Source organism: Scyliorhinus canicula, chromosome 10, assembly GCF_902713615.1.
Source record: "Scyliorhinus canicula chromosome 10, sScyCan1.1, whole genome shotgun sequence".
NCBI classification, from domain to species: Eukaryota; Metazoa; Chordata; class Chondrichthyes; order Carcharhiniformes; family Scyliorhinidae; genus Scyliorhinus; species Scyliorhinus canicula.
The window spans coordinates 64652160-64674718 of NC_052155.1; the positions used below are offsets into that span (position 1 = coordinate 64652160).

General features: G+C 41.3%; 1 protein-coding gene across 2 annotated transcripts in view; it reads right to left on the bottom strand.

Annotated features, from left to right (window-relative positions):
• Window positions 1–739: 739 nt before the first annotated feature.
• Window positions 740–22559, bottom strand: part of decr1 (2,4-dienoyl CoA reductase 1, mitochondrial) — a 35451-nt gene continuing 13631 nt past the window's right edge. For both annotated transcript variants that reach the window (XM_038809083.1, XM_038809084.1), the window contains exons 4-10: window positions 21467–21553; window positions 16934–17081; window positions 15824–15923; window positions 9400–9472; window positions 3063–3209; window positions 2233–2295; window positions 740–1497 (exon numbers count right to left, since the gene is read on the bottom strand). In XM_038809083.1, the coding sequence (XP_038665011.1) occupies window positions 1438–1497; window positions 2233–2295; window positions 3063–3209; window positions 9400–9472; window positions 15824–15923; window positions 16934–17081; window positions 21467–21553 (678 nt within the window). In that variant the 3' untranslated portion in view covers window positions 740–1437. The remainder of the gene's footprint in view (window positions 1498–2232; window positions 2296–3062; window positions 3210–9399; window positions 9473–15823; window positions 15924–16933; window positions 17082–21466; window positions 21554–22559) is intronic.

Below are 22559 nucleotides of genomic sequence, written 5' to 3' on the forward strand. Positions count from 1 at the left end.
AGAGAGTCGTGAATACCGCCCAGTCCATCACATGAACCCGTCTCCCATCCTTTGACTGTCTACACCTCCCGCTGCCTTGGGAAAGCGGGCAGCATAATCAAAGACCCCACCCACTCAGCTTACTCACTCTTCCAACTTCGTCCATTGAGCAGGAGATACAAAAGTCTGAGAACACCCATTAACAGGTTCAAAACCAGCTTCTTCCCCGCTGTTACCAGACTCCTAAACGACGCTGTTATGGACTGATGGACTGTTCTGATCTCTTCACACATCTTCACCCGATGTCTGTGCCTATGTATTTACATTGTGTTTTTTGTTTGCCCTTTTATGTATTTTCCTTTCATGTGCGGAATGATCTGTTTGATCTGCACGCAGAATCATACTTTTCACTGTACCTCGGTACACGTGACAATAAACCAATCCAATCCAACTCAATAATGAATAACTTCAGCTGGTACGGGAATTTAACCTGTGCTGTTGACGTCGCTTTGCATCACAAAACAGCTGTCCAACTAACTGAGCTAACCTTAATGGTCTTGTGACTCTTCTTCCATGTTTTTGAGCCAGGGTTCCATTCTGTGATCGTCCCATCCAGTTATAACATCAACTAGGATTGTAACAGAGGATGCAGAGACTGAAGAAATAGTTTGAAAATGCGTGAAGTATGGGGAAACTAAACAAACAGGAAACCTTAAGCAAGCTGATAAAAGGCCATTACTAGACATAAAGACATCCAGCGTTGCAATTAATCTGTACTTTTAATACAGATTCCACGTCATAGAAATTGACATTTTTTTGTGTTTATAACTGGGTCACTGCGGCATCAAAGCACAGAGCAGTGCTTTTGGACTCACTTTTAAGTTGATATTTCAAAATTAAAACAAGTCATTAAAAAATTCATTATATAAAATCTAATATCAAGTCCCTATAATCGTTTTTAAACATTTACTTTTCAAACTGTTACATGTTGAATTTGAAAGGAATTGTATACTATGCTGTTAATATAATAATCAGGTATCCCTTTCTGACCAAAAATGTTAATTTACAAATTTAAACAATCATCCTCAATTCCTATCTATTGGCACCATGCAAGTATGAGATATAATGATAGACATAACGATGACGACATGCTGCATGCAAAAAGTTCCAGAATTGCTCAATTCCACTCTGCCTTATGGCTGGGCGGATTAGATTCGCACACTGCAATTGTCAAACGATGATTCTCCAACCAGTAATAAATTAAGTAATATATTTCCTCAAAAGATATTTCAACATACAGTAAGTTTGAAAATAATTATTTTAAAAATGAATTAAAATAACTCAAGTAAAAACCAAGAATTCTTTTACTTGAATAAAATGATCACGTTGCCTGACATAATATTCTTGATGTGCATTATTGTGAATTATATTCAGTTGATTGCAAGATCTATGCCATGCTTAAGAGTCTTTGGTTTTTCTGATCAAAGATTCTAGCGTATCCCATTCCTCATTTGTAACCTAGAATTTTAAAAACAGGAAAATCTTGTTACTGTTTCTGGCAAATTACGATCATAACACAATTCAAATAGAGATAAATGCATTGTACATGGTTTAATCTTTCTGAAAGATGCATATGGAAGCCAAATAATTATAATAAAAAGTAATATTAAGCAGTATATATTATATTACCAACCAGTAATAGGGAAATGAACTTTATCTTGTGAGTATACATAACAAATTCTTGGGCATACAATTGATGCAGGGTCTTAGTGCTGATCCACTTACTTGGGGTCAGAAAAATGTAGTTTTTTGGATCAATACAAAGACTGCCAACAGCTTTCGGATCATGGGAATTAGGAGCAAAAATAAGCAAATCAGCCCTTCGAGCCTGCTCCGCCATTCAATTAGATCATGGCTGATCTCTTCCTGGTCTCAAAGCCACCTCCCGACCTATTCCCCATATCTCTTTAACCATTTTGTTAAAAATCAGAAATATATCTATCTCCCTCTTGAAACCATTTAATGATTTGGACTCCATCTCGCTGTGGGGCAGCAAGTTCCACAAATTTATCACCCTCTGTGAGTAGTGCCTCCTCATCTCAGTTTTAAATCTACTGCCTCTCAACCTATATCAGTGACCTATGATATATATAACTATTTTGTTCTGCCTCCTTTATATGTAGGGAAATCAGAAACTAATCCGAGGAGGGAGGGGTCGTAGAACAATGGAATAGTAGCTGAATTTGACATTACCTTCTGTAGATTGTTAAATTCACCAGCTATTGAAACATATTCACCACCATCAAATCTTATTACCTAAAACAACATAACCACAAGGTTAATATTCAATTACATTTGACTTGAAACTTTAGAAAACATATTTTTTATACTACAGAAATTTCCCCCATGTATGGTTCAGCAATATTATGGGACATTACGATTTGATGTTATAATTCAGGAATTCTTTGAATTAAGTCTCAGTATATGAGTAACGCTGGCAAAGCCAGCATTTATTACCCCTTCATAGTTGCCTTTAATGGTGGGCATCCGTAAACCACTGCTGTCCATGACGTGAAGGTAGCTAAAAATGCTCTCACGTAGGGAAGTCAAAATATTATGACACAGCAACAATTAAGATACTGTTATGATCCCCATAGTGACCAATAGTTTCTAAAAAGGGATGAATTTCGCATCAAATGATGGAAAGAACCCAACATTTGACCATAGTCATGGCATTCTTATAGCTGGTCCGTTGAGGGTTTGGTCAATGGTAACCCCACTGAATGTCAAGGGAAGTAGTTAAGTTCTGTCTTATTGGAAATGATCACTGACTGGTACTTATGGGTTTATTCTTAAGAGCATGTGTGTTGATTAAAAAACAGTTTAAATGTTAAAACAAAATATTGAATGCGAGAAATCTAAGCTAAAAGTACAAAATGCTGGAAATACTCAGCAGGTCTTGTAGCAACTGTAGAGAGAAAGAGTTAATATTTCAATATGATAAACTTTCATCAGAACAGATGCTCCCTGACCTGCTATTTCCAGCATTTTAAATTTTTATTTCACTCCAAATATGAACTTACCGCTCCTGAAACCCAGCTAGCATAATCGCTGCAGAGATAGACAGCAAGGTTTGCAATTTCATTCACTGTCCCAAAGCGGCCCATTGGAATTCTCTTTAGCAGGTCTTTTTCAAACGCACCACTTGGGTCAAGTCGACTGAAGGCGCCCTATGAAAAGCAAACAATATAAATGATTCTCTGCATACATTATAAATTTAATTTGAAAGTCATCACAAGAATACTCCTCAACCACATCCTCCCAGTGGCTGAAGAGCTCCTCCCTGAGTCTCAGTGCAGTTTTCGCCTTTCAAGAGGCTCAATGGACATGATCTTTAGTGCGTGACAAATCCATGAAAAGTGCAGGGAGCAGCATCAATCTCTGCACAGGGCCTTGTTCGATCTCGTAAAGGCCTTCGACTCTGTCAACCATGGGAGATTGTGGAGCATCCTCCTCAAATTCGGCTGCCGGCAGACATTCGTCAGCATACTCCATGATGACATGTAAGCCGTGATCCTCAACAACTGAACTACCACAGACCCGATGTGTGTGCAAACTGGGGTCAAGTAGGGCTGCATTATCGCACCAACGCTCTTCTCCATCTTCCTTGCTGCAACACTCCATTCCCATCACCCTGAAGCTCCAGCTGGAGTGGAGCAAACCTAGCGGACAAGTGGGAAACTATTCAACCTCCGATGCTTCCAGGCCAGAACCAAGACCACCCTAATGTCTATCAATGAGCTACAGTATGCTGAAGTTACCTGTGTGTGTGCACATTCAGAGGCCGAACTACAAACCATTGTTGACGCATTCACCAAGGCATATGAGAGAATGGGCCTCAGACTAAGTGTCCGGAAAACAATGGTTCCCTACCAGCCCGCTCCTGCCACACAAAAGTGCTCCCCAATCATTATGACCCACAGTGAGCCCTTGGACAATGTGGATCATTTCCCGTACCTCGGAAGCCTCTTCTCGGTGCGAGCAGACATTGACAACAAAATCCAACATCGACTCCAATGCGACAGTGTAGTCTTTGGATGCCAGAGGAACTGAGCATTCGAAGACCTAGACTTCAAATCCTTCACCAAGTTCATGGTCTACAGAACAGCTGTTATCTTCAGCCCTCCTGCAAGCTTCAGAAACATGCACAATGTACAGCAGGCATCTCAAATCCTTGGAGAAATATCACCAACGCTGCCTCCGCAAAATCTTGCAAATCTACTGGCAGGCTAGGCATATCAACATGAGCGATTCTTCCCGGCCAATATCCCCAGCATTGAGGCACTGGTCATGTTCGGCCAACTGTGAAGAGCGGGCCACATTGCCCGCATGGCCGACACAAGACTCCCAAACAAGTGCTCTGTTCCGAGCTCCGCAATGGCAAGCGATCACTAGGAGGCCAGAGGAAACGCTACAAGGACACTCTGAAAGCCTCCCTATTTCCCACCAACACGTGGAATCGCTTGCCTTAGAAAAAGCATCCGCGAAGGTGCTAATCACCTCAAGCGTCGTAGAGTGGATCACGCGGAGGCCAACTGTAAACAGCAGGAGAGCACAGAATCCAGAGCATCTCACCCACCGACCTCATCAAGCACCACCTGCCAAACTTGTGACAGAGTCTGCGGATCCAGGATCAGACTATTCAGCCACTGCGGAACCCACCACCCCAGAGTGGAAGCAAGCCATCCTCAACGCTGAGGGACTGCCCAAGAGAGAGAATTGGAAAGTCAAAATATGCTTCAGTAAATGAATGCTTAGTTTGCACTTAAATACAATTATTTCAGAGTCCAATGAAGAAAATACATTATCAGTCCCTGATATTTTAGCATGTTGTACGTTTTAAACAAATGCCATGATTGTTCAGCATCTACTCGGCTTAAGGTCTATGTAAGATTTACAAGGGCAAAAAATCTGGTTTAATTGGAAGACAAAAAAAATTCAAAAATGAAAGCATTTCTAATGAACACTTAGAATAATTCTAAGGCAGCACGGTGGCGCAGTGCATTGCTGCCTCACGGAGCTGAGGTCCCAGGTTCGATCCCGGCTCTGGGTCACTGTCCGTGTGGAGTTTGCACATTCTCCCAATACTGCTTCAGCAGCTTACACATTAATAAGGGCATAGCACTGTTCTGATACATTAGTTAATCTATTTATAAATCTTGCCCGAAAGAGAAATGTAGTAAAATTACACTCATTCTTGCAAATGAACAATAAATCTTGGGGAAACACAATAGACTGATACTGGAAATACAGCAATTATTGTCCACCACTCGTTGCTCTGATGGTGTTAAGAGCTAACCAACTGCATGTGGGACTGGAGTTAGGCGTTCTTCCTGGTTTGAAGTGTAGAAGTGACCCATTTAAATAATTAGAAAAATGCAACAACTTATACAGCAACTTCTGTGCTATTTTCTTGGCATCAATCAATAAATTACCAGACTTAACTGACTTCAATTCCAACCTGCCATACTAGGATTTGAATTCACAATACAAAATCAAAATAATGTGTTTTCTGGAAATCTGAAATCTGAACAGAAAATGCTGGAAATACTCTGCAGGCAAAGCGGCATCTGTGGAGAGAATTCAGTGTCGAGCTTAATAGTGCAGTATCATAACCATGACAAATTTGCTGCTTTAGAATTGCCAAATCACTCTCGTTTTTGCAGCTACATGGGTTTACTGACACAATTGTTCTGTGGTTAACAAAATGTGTGAAACATTTTAAATGTAATCCACTCAAAAAAAAGTATGCATTCTGGAAGAAGGCTAAAAGACATAAGATCCACCCACCTAACTGCTGCATCAAGGCAAGGGCAGAATAATTTTAAAGATCAGCCTTAATAGATTTTTAAATAAATCTTCCTGACAAAAATGTTTTTAATTGTCCACCTTACACTAGGCCAGTTTCAATTAAGATTTTAAATTCAGCTGATATTTTGTGATACTTACTCAAACTTCAGCCTTGACCAGTAGGAACCTAAGTGCAATATTATTGAAGTTGACATTCACCCATCCATAAAATCTACTCTAGTTAAAATCCTAAAACAGTCAGCTCCACTATGGAAACTTGGTAAAACTATCAGAAACATTTTGCAGAAATGTTTTATTAATCTAAACTGTCTTGAGTTAACCAACCTTTACTGCCCTGAACTCACATAACTTCAAATACTGGTTGCTTGTGTTTGGATCATTATGTCATGAACATCAGTTTTATGAGCAGCAATATTTCATGGCCCTGCAATCATTGGATATAATCAATCTGAGTAATAACACATACATTTGTTTCAACAATTAATCCTTATCCAGGCTGCCACCTGAATAAATGGCTATTACCACTATCACTTCACCTCGGCTTGCAGGTGACCTGCATATAATTGAATTGTTAATGTGGAAAAATGTCCCAAAATGGTCCCGGGGCAGGAGAAAGTGAACACTGTATAAAAGGTGGTGTTCAGGATCGTCAAAAACTAGACCAACAAAGAGGTCACTTTACAAAGGGGAGTATACATTTTCCACAAAGGGACACATATCCCATTAATGTTCCAAGTTTAGCTCACCTGCTGTAACAGGGTTACAACTGAAATGTGCTTTAGTTCATCGAGCTAAAGATCCATGCCAGGCTTCTCCGCATAAAATATTGGTTCATAGCTTGCCATAAACCTAGCAAACGTGGATTTGTAACTTATCAAACTTTGTGTCTCAGTACTCATTTTCTGACTTGTTAAGGACTATTTATACTATTAACTCATACAAACACCAGGTGGATCAAATAGGTGATTCATAGATAGCTTGAAGGCAAAAAAAATTCAAGCCACTTTCCAATTAGATGGCATGACAACAAGATGCAAAGAGACAGCTAGGGTAAGAGCAGGGGTCTCACAAACAACGCTGGCCATTGATTTGAGAAGAAACATTTTTTTAAGGAATTGCGTATGGCACTGGGAGTGATCTGGAGATTACTACTTTTGAGGCCCTGCTTGCTTATTTCCAACCTAGCTCCCTAAATTCTGACTGCAGGATCACATTCCTCCTTTAGCCCCAGGGTGCTCTGCAGCCACTCACTAACATCCTTGATCCTGGCGCCAGGGAGACAACACAACATCTTGGATTTATGATTGCAGCTGCAGAAACGCCCATCTAGTCCCCATGCCATTGAATCACATATCACTATTTCTCTTCCAGTCTTCCTTGCACAACCACCACTTCAGCACCCTGTACAGACAAACCACCCTTGATACCCTGGAGTTGGCTCTGGTTGCACTCCCCATCACTCTCATTGAATACTAGCTGGAGAGTGCGATATACTCAGGAGACACCACACTACGTACCTGCTTGTTCCTTTTTGACTGCCTTGTGGGCAGCCATTCCCTCTCTCCATGCATACGCTGATTCTGCAGGATTCCCGCGCTATCCATGAAGCTCTCAACCTCATGGATGCACCACTGTGACGCCACTGCTGGTCAAGTTTTGAAGCCTGGATCTTGAGCTGCTGTAACTGATGACACCTCCTGCACAAATGGTTGTCCAGGACATGGGAAGCCTTGGTGTTCCCACACAGCGCAGGATGTGCATTCTAGGGATTGGAACAGCTGTGCCATTTTTCTATTTATTAGTTAACCTTGCTACTGCTAATAAATATTATCAATATTAATAAACCATAATGCTACTAATAAACCTCACTACTATTAATAAACATTACTAATACTGATAAATCCTAATACTTAACATGCCTTACTACGAGTAATACAATTTACTTAAAAATAAAAGACACGTTAGCTACTCACTTGCTATTTATTCTTAATACTTTATATTATTACAATTTTTAATCTGCCAGTTGTTTAGATTTAATTCATCAGCAGGAATATTCACTAGTCAATCAACTTATGACATTGCTGTGGTGTCACAGCTTGATTTTTGTTTCGGATGTGGCTCTGAACCCACAAGTTGTGCATCAGCAGCTGGCCCCAAACATTTGCTATCTCCTGCTGCTTGGATGGCCCTGAACTCTCGCTCTCTCTTTCGCTACTTTTATGCTCCCAACTTTTGCTCCTTTCCCAACACCCAGAAAAATTAGCACGTCTGTCCATACAGTCTCTCCTCAATAGTGCACTTGTGTGTCAGCAATGATTTTTGTGCTCCCTCTGACTCAGAGTGCTACCAACTGAGTCATGGGTGGCACACTTTGAAGAAAAAAATGCATGGTAGGGCAAAGAGCAGGACTAATTAGATTGCTCTTACAAGGAGTCGGTGTTGCATGGCCACCTTTTGTGCTGTACTATTCTATGATTCCACATTCAATTCTGTAAACGCTTTTGCCTAATGTTCTATAATTAAAACTAGAAATCAACAAAATTATAGATCCTGATGATCAGCAACTAATGAATATGTTTAGGATGCTCTCGTATCATTACTAATTGCGGATACTATGTTCGACTCATTTTAAACTTTACCTACTGACAATGAAAATGAATACAAAATGTAAAGAGGATGATGGTGGTGTAGAGGAGTGAGGGACCTTGGAGTGAATGTCCACAGATCCTTGAAGATAGCAGGACAGGTTGATAAGGTGGCTGATAAGGTGTTTGGAAGCCTTTCCTTTATTATGTGAGGTACTGAATAAAAGAGCAGGGAGATTTTGCTGGAATTATATAAAACATTACTAAGGCCACAATGTAAGAACTGTGTTCAGTTCTGGTCACCACATTATAGAAAGGGTGTAACTGGTTAGAGAGAGTACAGGGTAATTGCCAGGATCAGAAAATTGCAGGAAAGATTGGATAAGATGGGGTTATTCTCCCTCAAACAGAAGCAGCTGGGGGAGATTTGATCGAGATGTACAAAATTGTGAGGGGTCTGGAAAGAGTGGATGGGAAGGGCCGATTTACTTTAGCGGAGGGGTCTATTACTAGGGGGTATAGATTTAGAGTGATTGGTAAAAGATTAGGGGGAGGAAAATATTTTTTACCCAACAGGTTGTGGGATTCTGGAATTCACTGCCCATAAGGGTAGTGGAGGCAGAAATGCTCAACTAATTTCAAAGGTGCCTGGATATGCACCTCATGTACCGTAATATGCAGGGCTGTCGACCACATACTGTAAAGTGGGATTAGACTGGGTGGCTTGTTTTTCAGCTGGCACTGACACAATTGGGCAAGTGGCCTCTTTCTGTGCCATAACCCTTCCATGATTCTATTTATAAAAACTAGGCTAATAATAAAATTAACTTGTACAATGTATTTTGCAATCTGGATACACATGAAGAACCAATTAAGAAAGAAGATGTTTGATGAAAGTAAAAATAAATGGCTATTTCATAGACAAGGAAATAACAGTGCTTGTTCTGAGCACAATTACCAATACCTTTGTTTTAATAGGTCCTGGCTGAATCACATTGAACCTCATACCATATCGGCCCCATTCAGCAGCAAGTGATCTGTAATATTAAACCAAAACTTTATGAACTGTGCAACATTTCTGCATTGGTCATGCAATAAAAACACCACCTTTGGCTACTTGATAATGATAAAATAGGAAATAAAAATTCCAAATTTGAAGCATGTTCATTATGCACAGCAATCTTCAAAGACATAGGGCTGGATTCTCCGTTTTGAAGACTAAATGCTGATGCCGGCATGGGAACATTGGGTTTTTATACCTGAAAAACAGCACAAAAGCTTCACCAATCCTCCGTTTGGTGGGGGGGCTAGCAGGCATGCAGCGTAAAACCCCCGCCTCTAGCTGCAGATTCGGCTAGAGAATTGCCGGGTCCATGGCTGCGCATGTGCATGTCCGCTGCCTGCAGTGGCCACGCCGTGCAACATGGTGCCGACCGCGCGTGGACTCGACTTGCCAAATAATGTCCCCCAGTAACCCCCCTCGCCACCCCTAGACCATCCCCCACCAGTGCCCCCAGCCCCTGCCAAAGCCCCCCTACCCGCGGAACGACTCCCACCTGAATGTGGCGCCGCTGGACTCAGTCCGCAGCCTTCACACCGGTTTCCCGAAAAATAAAATAGCACGAGTGTCCCACGCCATCGGGAACTCGGCCCACTGGTGGCGGAGCATCGGGGAAGGGCCTCAGGTGATGTTTTGGAGGGGGCGGAGCATCGCAAAAGCGGCACCGCCCCCAATTTCAGTGCAAACGGGTATTCTCCGGACGATCGGCGAACGCAATTTCGGCTGCGGAGACCGGAGAATCCCATCCATAATTATTTCCAAAACACTAAATTCACTCCCTCCTCCTGCAACTGAAATAAACTATAATGCTTGTTGCTGGTCGGCTTGAAATGTCTCTGCACTCTAATAAATAAAATTATTTGGGATAAAAGTTGACGATCACTACCTTTTCTACTATTCTGAGTATCCAAAGATATTCTTTTCATCCAGCTTTTCAATGAACAAAACAATGTAAAATCTCAAAGGTGACAGCTTTTTAGCTGTGTCGAAGACAAGTTGAAAGAAACTGTGGACCACAGATTTATTTTTATAATACATCACAGCCACAGGAATAGGATACTTCAACAAAATGCCAAACATCAAACAACTAAGTATACCTTTGAGTTCAAAAAGATTCATTTACTGGGTTTTAAGTTGCCTGTCAAAAGCAATGAATACCACAAAACCTACTTAGGACTCCTAAAAAATGTGGTAGCTTTGACTGGCACCATTACTTTCAAAGTATTTTGCAGAGCTCATTTTTCACACTGATCGATATTGAAACAACTGGAGCATATTCAGAAAATGTCACATTTCAGTACAGGAATGTTCTAACTGTAAGGAGTACTGTGATATCTTAAACCGAACAATAGGATAGATTGCCATTAATTAAATGCTTTAGTCACTCAGAAAGCTAATGTAATAAAAATGGTGCTGCTTCTAGGATGAAGATACTGTGTAAACTTAGTAAATAATTTCAGAGCAGATTAATTTTCTTTTTAGAGTACCCAATTCTTTTTTTTCAATTAAGGGTCAATTTAACGTGGCCAATTCACCTCCCCTGCACATTGTTTTGGGTTGTGAGGGTGAGAACCACAGACACGGGAAGAATGTACAAATTCCACATGGACAGTGACCGGGGGGGGGGGAATCGAACCAGTGTCCTCAGCGCCGTGAGGCAGCAGTGCTAACCACGGCACCACCATGCCGCCTCTATTGTAGGAAAAAATAAGATAAATAAATAAATAAAGTGGACACTAGTTTCAGAAAATGTAAATAACATTCATTATATCTCTAAAAACTCAAACAGGAATTCTATAATACCTGATCTTAAGACTCAGACATCAATTTGTGTAATCTGAAATGCACTGTAAAAATGTGCTAGGATTCCATTATATTACTTGCAACAACATGTTTTTTGGCAGGAAAGCCTCACATAGTAAACGTATATCAAACTCCATATAACAAATTAGCTTTATTACTCATTGTCCACTGAACCAAAAAACATGGAACATATTACCCGTGATGAACAAGATTTCAAGAGCATGTATAGTAATAATGAAGTTTATTCAGGCAAATGATGATAAAAGATTCAAACGGAGACACATGTTAAAATTTATAGCATCATACATTTCTAATAAGATGCATCAAGGTGTTTTATAATAAGCAATTTAGGAGTGTGATGAGTAGTCATGTTTTTAAAAGAAATCCTAGTTTGAAAGACAATTACGTTTTGGAGCCGGAGGTGTAATTAAAGCATCGTAAAACGTTTGGAATAATGGAATGTTATTTAGATTAAGAGGATTCCCTGTGGAATTAATTAGATTTCAGCTTGGTAATTTTTTTTAATTACTGGGAGGAGCCAAGGTATCAGGCAAATTTCAGAAAAGCAGTGTTAGTCTGAGGTTTGGTTGAAAATGTGAGCAGAAGTCAAGCATCTCAGTTCAGTTAAAAGATATGTCTATCGCTAGAATAGCAGTTTCTTTCCAAGCAATTCAGAAGTATGTGATTCGAAGGTGAGCTGAAACACACTGAAGCAGTTTCTGAAGCTATACAGCCAGAGTTTCTGCATGATTCCAACAGGATACAGATCGTTTCTTCAAAGCAGTGTCAAAAGATCTCTCATTCTCAAATAACATCTTTGTAAAGTAGGTATTCCTGAGGGCTAACTGTATTTAACAGTGAATTGAGAGCCAAGATTTTCTTCTTGTTTGAGTCGGAATAAAGATAGCAGTTAAGGGTTACTGCATTCACTGTATTTATTGTCATTGTAATCTAGTTTCTGGTGTGATGTAATGATATATATTTTTGAAAAGAAATTTAGAATATCCGCTTTTTTTTTCCAATTAAGGGCAATTTAGCATGGTCAATTCACCTAACCTGCACATCTTTGGGTTGTGGGGATGAAACTCACGCTGACACGAGGAGAATGCGCAAACTCCACAAAGACAGTGACCCGGGACCGGGATCGAACCTGGGTCGTCAGCACTGCAGGCAGCAATGCTAACCACTGCGCCACCGTGCCACCCTCTGTAACTATATTTTAATACTGTGCTAGTGATAACGTTTGTTTCAATCTATCTTATCCCTATTTTCCATGAAATCACTCCTGGAGTGATGTATCCTTTCCTCAGACTTACAAAATTAAAAATATTGGGTTTTCTGTTCACTATCTGTTAGGATCGTAATAGAAATTTCATATGTTATAAGTCTTGTGGCTGAATTAATAAGGGTCATGGAAACAGGAACAAAGTGCTTTAAGTTAGATAACCAGGCAATAAACGATAGGACAGGAGCCTAAATTTACACACGCAAGCTTTTATTTTCGGTGGTACACATTGCAAACACTCTAAAACCGACAGCCGTAGTTTTAATCTGTATCTAGTGAATCCCCAGTTAATGTTCATCACCTGAGTACATTTAAGCACTTAATTAATAAACATTTAATATCATGGGGAAGAGGTGGAGGAGGACAGGATCAACAGCACAACTTATGTTTATACGTGCCTTTGTCAATGCAATGGCTCAGGGCACTTAACATTGAATAATTGAAAAACATGGATATAGAGCCAAACAGGCTACCAGTAGACATGATGAAAGGTTTTGTCAAGAATGTGGATTTTGAGAAAGGGATGGAGTCAAGTGATATTGGGCAGGGGAAAGTAGGCATTCTTGTTCAAGGTCAAATAGAACATTGAAGTTAAATAAAGATTATTCAGTACCAGGAGCTCTGTCTTTGGCATAAGACTGAAGGAGTCACTAAAAGGCCATGGAGATGATTGGAGGCAAGAGTGAGAAATCTGAAGTTGAGGCATTTTGAGTCAGTGACGATGTGGGTCAACAAAAATGACAGGATTGTAAACTGCAGACAATGTGGAGATGAGGAACTCAGGCTCAGATTTTGGGGCAGCAGGGTAGCATGGTGGTTAGCATAAATGCTTCACAGCTCCAGGGTCCCAGGTTCGATTCCCGGCTGGGTCACTGTCTGTGTGGAGTCTGCACGTCCTCCCCCTGTGTGCGTGGGTTTCCTCCGGGTGCTCCGGTTTCCTCCCACAGTCCAAAGATGTGCGGGTTAGGTGGATTGGCCATGCTAAATTGCCTGTAGTGTCCTAATAAAAAAGTAAGGTTAAGGGGGGGGGTTGTTGGGCTACGGGTATAGGGTGGATACGTGGGTTTGAGTAGGGTGATCATGGCTCGGCACAACGTTGAGGGCCGAAGGGCCTGTTCTGTGCTGTACTGTTCTATGTTCTATGAAACTGGCCTACTCCACATGTACAAATATAAAGAGACAGCAGTGGGCTCAACAACAAAACTGCATTAATATACTGTTGTGCCTTTAACATTGTAACATTTTTGAAGACACTGCACAGAACCAAAATCAGACAAAAAAAATTACATTGAGCCAAAGGGGTTATTAGAACAGGGGACATAAACTGTCAGAGGTTAATGCAGGTTCTTCAAACAGGAAAAGTGGAGATTTGGAGAGATTTTCAGTGGAAACTGCAAAGTTTAGAGCCAAGGCAGTTGTGCAATAGTGGGGCAAAAGGAAACAAGACTGCATCGCAGGCCAAAATTTGAGGAAACGTAGAGATCTTGGAGGATTAAAAGGTCAGTGAACTCTACTGAGATAGGGAGCCTATGAAGGGATTTGAACACAAAGATGAGAAATTTAAAATTGAGGAATTAGCAGACTGGGAGCCGACGTAACAGTAAGCACAAGAGCAATGTGTGACTGGGACTTGCTAATTAGGGTAAAGCACAGAGTTTTGGGTGAGCACAAATATAAAATTAGTCTAAATTTCATTGGGTTTCAGCTTATGGTGCTTCATAAAATGTTAGGCCATTTAATAACAAGGTCCGGATTTACGGTCAGCAACAACCAAACAGTGCTCACAATTCATTTTGTTAACAGCTGCCCCAGACTTTTTGAGGGGGTTTGAGTGGCAACTTTCAATCATTGAACATCTGAAATAGTGCAGCAATAATACAGGGTATCTGGGATCTATGAGAACAAGAAAAGCAACAGCGTATCGCTTCAACCAATCAGATTGAAGAATCCTCACAGCCCTGTGTAGTCTAAACCAGGAAGACAGTTAGAATTTTTAAATCAATGTAAATCATGTGAAGGAAGTAAAATAATGAGGGGCAAAAATGAGATAGAGAAATGAAAGATATAAAGAAACAATAAAAACAAAATTCTTAATTTCAATTTTTAAGACATTTTTGCCAATTAAAATGTGAAGGAATGAGCCTCACACTTGTGAAAGTTAATTTATGGTGGCAAAAAGATTATTTAGCAGTTCCCCAGAGGTGATGCACTTTGGAAGATCAAATACAGCAAATGGCAGAACGCTTCGGAGCATTGACATACAGAGGGATCTGGGTGTTCAGGTCCATAGTTCCATGTAAGCGGCAATGCAGGTGAATAAGGTGGTCAAGAAGGCATATAGCATGCTGGGGCATTGACTAAAAGAGTTGTCAGGTCATGTTACAGTTGTATAAAACTTTAGTTAAGCCACATTTGGAATACTGCGTGCAGTTCTGGTAGCCACACTACTAGAAAGACTTGGACGCTTTGGAGAGTGTGCAAAGAACGTTTACGAGGATATTGCCTGGTCTGGAGAATGTTAGTTATGAGGAGAGGTTAAATAAACTTAGATTGTTTTTGTTGGAAAGACAGAGGCTGAGGGAAGACCTGATTGAGGTTTACAAAATTACGAGTGGTATAGACAGAGTGAATAGTCAGAAGCTTTTTCCAGGGTGGAAGATTCAATCACAAGGGGGCACAGGTTCATGGTGAGAGGGGGAAAGTTTAGGGGAGATATGCAGGGAAAGTTTTTCACACAGAGGGTGGTGGGTGCCTGGAATGCGTTCCCAGTGGAGGTGGTGGAGGCAGTCACGATCGCAACATTTAAGATGTATCTTGATAGACATATGAACGGGCGGGGAATGGAGGGATGCAGAGTGTTTGGGCAATAAGTAGTTTCTAAATAAGGAATCTGGTCCAGCGCAGGCTTGGTGGGCCGAAGGGCCTATACCTGTGCTGCAATGTTCTTTGTAACATATCTTTAAAATAATCATCTCCATCTGGTTGGACAAAAACTAACCGTTCCCGACATGTTTAGTGGGAATTTAGTTGGCAAGTATCATAAATTCACACCTTTACTCATAATCCATTGTTGAGGTGCTGATGTAGTAGAGTTTGTGGAGGAGCAGGGACAAATCACACAACAATCTCTGCTTTTTGGATTTTATATGCCAAAAGTTGCTGTCCTTTTTAAGCCATAATAACAATGTGCACTGATAGATTCATGGTTGTCCTTAATAAAAGCTGTATGTTATTACTCACTTGCTCATGGCTTCCACTCCTGCTTTTGCAGAGGCACTAGGCATCACAAATCCTGATCCAGTCTCTGCATAAATGGTAGTAATAGATAGGAAAGATGCTCCTACAAAAACATGATGTTTTGGAACTCAGAAAGTAATTAAACATTCTAGAGAATAAATATAAAGGAACTAAATAAACAAAACCTAATAAATATTAAGTGAATTGTTGCACTTGAAACTTAATTTCTTACAGAAACTATTGCAGTATATTCAATCTCCATCCACACAGCATGAATAGTGCATTTGTGAATTGTGACTACTGCATGAAAATTGTTTCATGAGCAGGATCTGTAAGACCAGAAAAAAGAATGCTCCGTATTTCACAAAATTATACTCCAAGAAAATGTTATTTTGCTACTGGGTCTGTTATACCTGCTCTATGGGTGCCTGATGCTGCTGATGGCTGAGAAAAGTGAAGTATTCCATCCCCAGCACTGACATTCTTTGCCTCAATATACATTCTTAATTATAATCTTTATTGTCACAAGTAGGCTTACATTAACACTGCAATGAAGTTACTGTGAAAAGCCCCTAGTTGCCACACTCCAGCGCCTGTTTAGGTACAGAGGGAGAATTCAGAATGTCCAAATTACCAAACAGCATGTCTTCAGGACTTGTGGGAGGAAACCGGAGCACCCGGAGGAAACCCACGCAGACGGGGGGAGAATGTGCAGACTCCACACAGACAGTGACCCAAGCCAGGAATCGAACCTGGGACTCTGGAGCTGTGAAGCAACAGTGCTACCCACTGTGCTACCAATTACTGCAAAATATAGATGTTGCAAATACTGTGGGATATTTTGCATGCTCTCAAACTTACAGGCAGGAACCCGGTTTACAAAATTGGTCCAATAATGTAATATAGGAGCGTCAGTTTAGACTATGGGCTTGATTTCTGAAGTAAGAATTGAATCCACAGCCTTGTCACGGAGATAAGAGTGCCACTAGAAACAAAATGACCATCATATCACTGTAATATATTAATGAAAATCTAACATGTTCTGTGCGAACATACATGAGATTCCATTAAGATTTTACAGAAAGTTTTAAAGTACCAAAACCTTTTCCTCACCTTTTTTTGCTTTAATCAATTCTTTTCCAATTTCTAAAGTTACAAACGCAGTTCCATTAAGAACAATATCTGTAATAGTTTTAAAAGCATTAGCAGAAAGTCGTTCAGAGGGCGAGATGAAGTTTCCAGCAGCATTGTTTATTATAACCTAGTGTGCAAGGAAATAAAATTGTGTTACAAAACTGTAAATCTGTAAAACTGTAAATACAAAACTGCAACATCAAAATGCAGCAGTGATTCTGTGCCAGGACTTTTCAGTTGCATTCCAAACCAGCAAAGCACAATTTCACCAAAGCATCCAAGCTGGTGCCTTTTAAATAGAAAATCCAATTAAGGGATAATTTAGTACAGCTAATCCACCTACCTTGCACATCTTTGGGTTTTGGGGAGTGAGACCCAAGCAGACACGGGGAGAACGTGCAAACTCCACACAGACAGTGACCCAGGGCCAGGATTGAACCAGGATCCTCAGTGCCGTGAGGCAGCAGTGCTAACCACTGCATCATCATGCCGCCTCCAAGCTGGTGCTTTTGAGTACCAAAAGCTTGCTGAATGGCAGGCTTAATATGCCTTCCGCTTCTATTTAAATTAAGTTGAAGGTGTACAATGTGACTGAGCACTCAATTGCTGTGAGTGTTTCAGGGAACAGGTAAATAAAAGCTCGGTCCTAATTTAGTCAAGAAATTGCATTGCTTTATGGGCGTTCCATGTGGCTGGTCACTGAGCTAACCTTACTGAATATTGTGAAGAACAACTTCTTTAAATAATAGGACAGCAATCTTGGCACCTAGCATAGGATATCCTGGAGGCAATACAGGCAACGAGCAGCGACAAAACCCTTTGGACAGCTGCTGTGTGGAGTACGTTCATGAACAATTTTTGTTAGTGCTCCCATCTGATTTAACATTGGTGACTTTTTTTTAAACATTGATTGTAAGTAATATCTTCTCTTCCCTTTCTCAATCATTGACTTTTTAAATTATGTTGTAAACATAAAAACATGGAAAATAGTAGCAGGAGGAAGCCATTTAAGCCTGCTCCACCATTCATAATGATCATGACTGATCAACCAACTCAATAGTCTGATCCCGCCTTCCCCTCATAGATCATAGACTTTGATCCCCTTCGCACCAAGTGCTGGTTTAACTGCTATTTAATCAGGGTACATGAAAAACGCTTGCCTTAGATGTTGTTTCATAGAATCGCAAAATGGTTACAGGACTGATAGAGATCATCCAGCCCGTTATATCTGTGCCAGCTCCCTGCAACAGCATTTCTGGTGCATCTACTGACCGAGCTGGCCAACTTCTAAAGGACATAGTTGCTAGACTAGGTCTGCAACAGGTCGTGAGGGAATCAACAAGAGTGAAAAACATACTTGGCCCCATCCTCACCAACCTGCCTGCAGCAGATACATCTGCCCATGACAGTATCAGTAGGACTGATCACCACACAGTTCTTGTGGAGACAAAGTCCCAGCTTCACATTGAGGATAATCATAATCATGTTATGTAGAATCATAGAATCCCTACAGTGCAGAAGGAGGCCATTTGACCCATCGAGTCTGCACTGGTCTTGGAAAGAGCACCCTACTTAAGCACGCGCCGTCAACCGATCCCCATGATCCAGTAACCCCTAACGTTTTGGACACAAAGGGGCAATTTATCATGGCCATTTCACCTAATCTGCACATCTTTGAACTGTGGGACGAAACTGGAGCACCCGGAGGAAACCCACGGAGACAAGGGGAGAACGTACAAACTCCACACAGACAGGCACCCGAGGCTGGGATTGAACCCGGGTCCCTGGCGCTGTGAGGCAGCAGTGCTAACCACTGTGCCACCACGTAGCACTAGCATTGTGATGAATCGGATAGAATCAGAACACATCTAGCAACTCAAGGGGCATCCATGAGTTGCTGTGGGCCATCAGCAGCAGCAGAATTGTACTCAGCCACAATCTGTATCCTCATGGCCTGGCATATGCCCCACTCTACCATTACCGCTAAGCCAGGGGATAAACTCTGGTTCAATTAAGAGTGCAGGAGGGCATTCCAGGAGCAGCACCAGACATTCCAAATAATAATAATAATCTTTATTATTGTCACAAGTAGGCTTACATTAACACTGCAATGAAGTTAATGTGAAAATCCCCTAGTCGCCACACTCCGGCACCTGTTCGGGTACACAGAGGGAGAATTCAGAATGCCCAATTCACCTAACAAGCACATTTTTCGGGACTTGTGGGAGGAAACCGGAGCACCTGTAGAAAACCCACGGAAACACAGGGAGAATGTGCAGAATCCGCAGAGACAATGACGCAAGCGGGAATCGCACTTGGGACCCTGGTGCTGTGAAGCAACAGTGCTAACCACTGTGCTACTGTGCCACCCACCAAAATGAGGTGTCAACCTGGTGAAGCTGCAACACAGGACTACTTGCATGCCAAACATCATAAGCAGCAAGCGACAGAGCTAAGCGATCGTACAACCAACAGGTCAGAAGGGCAGCACAGTGGTTACCACTGCTGCCTCACGCCACCGAGGACCCAGGTTCGATCCCAGTCCTGGGTGACTGTCATATGGAGTTTACACATTCTCCCCGTGTCTGCGTTGCCTCACCCCTACAATCCAAAGATGTGCAGGTTAGGTGGATTAGCCAAGCTAAATTGCCCCTTCACATCTTTGAGTTGTAAGAGTGAGACCCACACAATAGCTTTACTTGGGCATGAAGTATTGATTCACCCCAAACAAGACTACTGATGCAATAGGCACAAAGACGGGAGTGAAGGCTCCTACACTGCGGATTTTTAATTCCTCATTTTAATGGGACCTGGTGTATTTTTGTAGTGTAAGGATCCTCCTGTTAAATCTCTGAATGTTCCCCTTTTCTCCTTTTAATTTCCGTTAACTTGTTCGCTATTTTTGTCCATGGATGGTTAATGCCTTTAAGACCAAGCAGCGTACCTTTTAATTTAAAAATCTCCAGCAGGATGTGCTGTTTGGACTGACATCAGTGATGACACCTATTTTTTTTTTTAAATTTAGATTACCCAATTATTTTTTCCAATTAAGGGCAATTTAGCGTGGCCAATCCACCTACTCTGCACATTTTTGGGTTGTGGGGGCAAAACCCACGCAGACACGGGGAGAACGTGCAAACTCCACACGGACAGTGACCCAGAGCCGGGATCGAACCTGGGACCTCAGCGCCGTGAGGCGGTTGTGCTAACCACTAGGCCACCGTGCTGCCGTGATGACACCTATTGATAGACTTGGCTGGCAGCCAATGAACGGTTTTAAATTGCCAGGCCTTAGCTGATACTCAATGCTAATCGGTGCTCACCATTATGGAATGTTCTGCAGAGCTAGGAAGGTTTGATCTTGGTTTCAGTTTTAAAAATCCACATAGATGATCCAGCCAGCATTTCCTCTCTATCCAGCCTGTGAGTGTTTTAATTCCCAAGAGCTGGAGGGAACTCTTTGGGCTTCTCTCCCTGAAAGATTAACATACCTCGAGGGGACATTACGGTGAGTCTGGAAAGAGTTAAGTTTAAACCACGAGTTAAGGCTGGTGGTGGGGGGACGGGGGACGGGGGAATCAAACTGGCCTGAAGCTGTTCAATTGAAGGAAGACCCACGGGAATAAAAGTTAAAATGACTCCTCCAGAGAAAATGGAAGCCTGGAAGCATTGAATGAATGTTGCTGCCAGAAGATCCTCATTATCAATCCAGCCGGCACCAGGCTTCGATCCCTAAGCTTCCTGGGAGGATAGCCTACTGCAACGACCTCACCAGAGGAAACAAGGACACTGATCTCTCTTTTCATCTTAATCCCTCTCATTTTTAATCTTTTCCCCTCCCTATGTGTGTGCCTCTTGTGTGTGTTTGGGTCGAGGGTGGGACAGTAAAAGGGTGAAGTAGCAGAATAACTAGCCATTATACTGTTATGATTATTGCATATTTCAACTTTGTTCCTGTTATAAATAAAGTTGTGTTCCACTTACAACTCTTATGGCCATAACTTATTGAGTAGTCAAGGGGTCAAAGATTCTGCAAACCTTATGTGAATTATTGGTTAATTCACTTGTGTTAGGACTCCAGGGTCTGTTGGGCTGGAATCGACCGTGCACTAGCACAGGGTGTCGTAATAGTGCGTAGGTGCGCCAAATTGCATGAGAGGTTCCAGCTTTCAGATACAAGTAACATCCAGGGCAGGGTTTCCGCTCCAACCTCAAGATAATTTATTTTTTCAAAAACCGTGCACAGTGAACCTCTTGCAATGCAGCAAACTATTTTTTCTAAGACAAAGGAATACCTGGACACCTTCCTTCATCGAAGATGGAGTTAAGATGGAAATTCTTGCAGAACAGTGTGTCAGAATGCAGTATGGAAATGAATAGCCCCCAGCTGGCCCCTGCACACTCCAGCAAGATTAGCCATGAAGGAACGTTGGGTCTCAATCCCAGGGTGGTTGCCAGGATCATATTCAGAGGATTTTTGAGGTCTTAAAATAGCTTATTGGCTGTACTCACATCAGGAAGTCCTGTCAATTTAGACATCTCTTCCACTGTAGACTTCACTGAATTTGGATCTCTCACATCACACTGAATTGCATGAACCTAGAAGAAAAACATATCATCAATTTCTCCAACAAAACGAAGACGGTAGGCTAATATGAATATTGTGTTTACTACTTTTCCCTCTAGCCCATTTTATCCAAGGTTAGCAAAGATAGGAATTATCCCTCATACATCTTTCTGTTACAGTGGGGAAAGATAGAATTAATGGCCTTGATTTTGCAGACAGAACTGTGCTCACCATTCTCTACACTTAATGGCTATCCACTCCTTTCACAAACATTTGAGCAGCAATTTACTGTCAGCAGGTTTCTGCTGTCAGGGCAAACAACAGCTTGTCGCTTGAACGAATCTGATTGAAGCATCTTCACTGTGACATGCAGTCTAAACCAGGAAGTATAAAGTAGACTATTTACTTCATTGTAAAATAGTGCACGACAGTAAATCAAAGAAAGGGAAATATAGATGGATCCAAATGAGAGGATATAAAAATCAAAGATTTAATACATTTTAATTATTAATTCTAAAAATCTCTAACAATAAATTAAATTATCAGTGCCAGAGATGTTATTTGGCAATAATTACCCTGGAACCTATTAAGTGATGGAGCAGGGCTCAGGGCTGTATGACCTAATCTTGCTCATTTTCTCTTACGCTTTTAATATTATGATGTCAGTAAACTTCACTTACACCTGAATGCACTAACTTGTTTAGTGAAAAAAAGTGGATAAGTATGGCAACTTCACATTCTTACATGGATTTCATTGCCGAATCTCTTCATGAGGTACTATTGTAGCACAGCTCATGTCGGAGCAGAGAAAAGCAGACTCAAATTCGAAATATCCTCATTTAACTGCACATCTGCAGATCCTGAAGTTGCTGTTTGATTTACTCAGTAATCGTGTGCCCTTTTAGCCACACCATTATTGTTACTACAGAATTCAGTCAGTGTGTTTTCTAATATATAAATATATTTTTAAATAATCTTTATTGTCACAAGTAGGCTTACATTAACACAGCAATGAAGTTACTGTGAAAAGCCCTTGGT